The sequence below is a fragment of the Aplysia californica genome, unplaced genomic scaffold (genome assembly GCF_000002075.1).
Source record: "Aplysia californica isolate F4 #8 unplaced genomic scaffold, AplCal3.0 scaffold00651, whole genome shotgun sequence".
Lineage (NCBI taxonomy): Eukaryota > Metazoa > Mollusca > Gastropoda > Aplysiida > Aplysiidae > Aplysia > Aplysia californica.
Genome location: NW_004797921.1, coordinates 311,972 through 314,821, shown reverse-complemented (window position 1 = coordinate 314,821; position 2,850 = coordinate 311,972). Strand labels below are relative to the sequence as shown.

The 2,850-nt window shown below is 38.5% G+C and overlaps 1 protein-coding gene across 1 annotated transcript in view; it reads left to right on the top strand.

Moving 5' to 3' along the window:
- Positions 1-2,337: 2,337 nt before the first annotated feature.
- Positions 2,338-2,850, top strand: part of LOC101860445 (homeobox protein 13) — a 72,408-nt gene continuing 71,895 nt past the window's right edge. The window contains exon 1 of the mRNA XM_035972333.1: positions 2,338-2,536. Within this exon, the coding sequence (XP_035828226.1) occupies positions 2,338-2,536 (199 nt within the window). The remainder of the gene's footprint in view (positions 2,537-2,850) is intronic.

Sequence of the window (2,850 nt, the reverse complement as noted above, 5' to 3'; positions counted from 1 at the left end):
TTAGAAAGAAAGAGGACAGATGAGGTTAGTAGAACAATTATATTTGATAGGAAAGAATTAGGAGTGATAAGGCAATATAATAATTATGTTTGATAGGAAAGAAGGAGGAGAGATAAGGGCAAATAGAGAGAGATAGCGAAAATAGAATTTCTATGTTGATTGGAAAGAAGGAGAAGAGATAAGGACAGCATAATTTTTGTGTTTGATAGGAAAGAAGGAGGAGAGACAAGGGTAGTCTAGAATAATAATATGTTTGAGATGAAAAAAACACCAAACCAAACCAGAGCACCCTCCACCCATCCATTTTTCTCTAATGTAGCCACACAGATTACAGAACGTGAATGTGATAGCTGGAATCTGGGGTTTTGGAGGGTTTTGGTAATTTGCGGTAAATACAATAAAATTTACTAAACTTTCTCTATTTGGCTATGTGGCTTAAATAATATGTTTCTCTCTCTCTCTCTCTCTCTCTCTCTCTCTCTCTCTCTCTCTCTCTCTCTCTCTGTCTCTCTCTCTCTCTCTCTCTCTCTCTCTCTCTCTCTCTCTCTCTATCTATCTCTCTCTCTCTATTTATCTATCTATCTATCTATCTATCTATCTATCTATCTATCTATCTATCTATCTATCTATCTATCTATCTATCTATCCCCCTCTCTCTCTTCCTCTCTATATCTATCTATCTATCTATCTATCTATCTATCTATCTATCTATCTATCTATCTATCTATCTACCACATCTCTCTTTCCACCTCTCTCTCTCTTTCTCTCTCTCTCTCTCTCTCTCTCTCTCTCTCTCTCTCTCTCTCTCTCTCTCTCTCTCTCTCTCTCTTTAGGGCACAAGGAGTTATTGGCACCAACCACATAATCATTTTTAATATACGAGTGTAAGGAGGGGGGGAGGGGGACTCCTATTGTTAATGGTAAAATTAACGAGAAAATAGCTGTCAAAGTTCGGCGATTTCCAAAGCTTCAGTGTCAACGAAGAGAGCTAGGCAAATAGACTTGACGCCTTTTTCTCCCGTTTTGACAAAGTCAGTTCGTGTGACTTGCCATGTGTGAACACCGACACAAATGAAAATAATGCTGTTGTTGTTGTTGAAGAACGGGAGGTTAGATGTGTGTTTGGAGTGTGTATCTAGCTTACGATTATTTTTGTTGATATTGATGCTCATTTATATTATGCATGTGATTGTAAGCTTACGTGTGTGTGTGTGTGTGTGTATGTGTGTGTGTGTGTGTGTGTGTGTGTGTGTGTGTGTGTGTGTGTGTGTGTACACCTGGTGAAACACCAAACCAATGTGCCAGGATCTGGACAATAAAGATGTATCTTATCCTTGGAAACTGCAGATTTACAAGTTGTTGTATTTCTTTGATTAAATTCTTTATATTTAGTAAAATCCACCAAGAAATTAAATGTGTTTTTAAATGGATATAAAAGGGGATGAGCAAAAGAAAACAAATTGGTAAAGATTGCCAAACGGGCAGAAAAATGTCTGTTTCTTTGATATCTTGATTTAACGAAAGTCTGATTTCCCAACGATGCCATACACATTGATAACTTTTTACTTTTTTATTCTCCAGATTTGATCTCACCGGAAGGAAGGAAAAAGGAGAAACCTTAGCTTCACTGGACTAGAACCAATGACGACTGGCTTCTGATCTTCAAACTTGACCAATGCTCCACTTTGGGATTTGACTCGCGTAATATTGGTGCAGTGGAGTGCTGTCTATTTACTGAACGGTCCTTTATCAAACCTATATCCGATTGGGTTGGCTGGTTTTAGTATCAGTGTTCGCTATACGATCAAGACTATAATCTCCAAACCTCATGGTTGCGCTGTTCCGATGTGCCTTTTTGAAAGTTTCATAATAAACCACATCATCTGATCTGATTGTGAATCCGGAGCTGAGTAGCTTCTCGGTTGTTTTGTTGGAAAACCGCGAGACGTGAAATCTACCAAACGTTCTCCGGCTGATGCAGAATCAGTACAGAGGGGACTTTTTTCTTTTAAAGCCTGTGTTGTGATTTTTAAAATCATTATTATCAGTATTTTATTATAGGGAGGACTTTCTTCTTTTTAAGTCTTTGTTTGTGTTTTTAAAATAATCATTATCATTATTTAATTATTTTTCACTGAGGAGTTCAAATCGTTACAGTGAGAACTTTCTTCTTTTTAAGCCTGTCTAGTGTTTTTTAAAATCATCATTATCATTATCTAATTATATTTCATTGAGGAGTTCGGCAAGGAAACTTTTGTTTCGCTCTACCATAAACTCTTTGTGAAAGTCATTTGTGGTATGGTCACAACGACTGAGCTGCTCCAATCACAAGCGACCATGTTCGGGTTTTCTCCTCTGTCGAGGAGTTTGGGCGAAGGTCAAGGACTCGCAGGGGTCAGTGTGGTGTCCCATCCGGAGGACCTGATGACGTCATCACAGCGGATCCTGGACGCCAACCAGCGGATGAACGGCCTGAACTATCACTCCATCGATGGGATACTGGGGCACGCTCGACTCGGACAGGGCTCTTTGAAAGGTTAGCTGGTCTTCTTCAGCATTTTGAGATCTTAAAGAAAACAAAATATAAAACAGCTAAATTACCTAACCAAAAAGAAAACCCCACCCCCAAAAAACTCACAACAATCAAACGAATAAATAAAAAAACCCAAAACAACAACAACAACAAAAACTACATAATGTTGTATTTTAAGCACGTCTTAAAAACATTAAGATAAGTTTTACGACACTTTCAACAAAGATAATATTTCAAATAAGTGCCAAAGATTGGAGTTGTTGCTAAAGAATGATATACGAGAAGAGAGAGGAGGAGGATTGGGGGGGGGGGGGGGA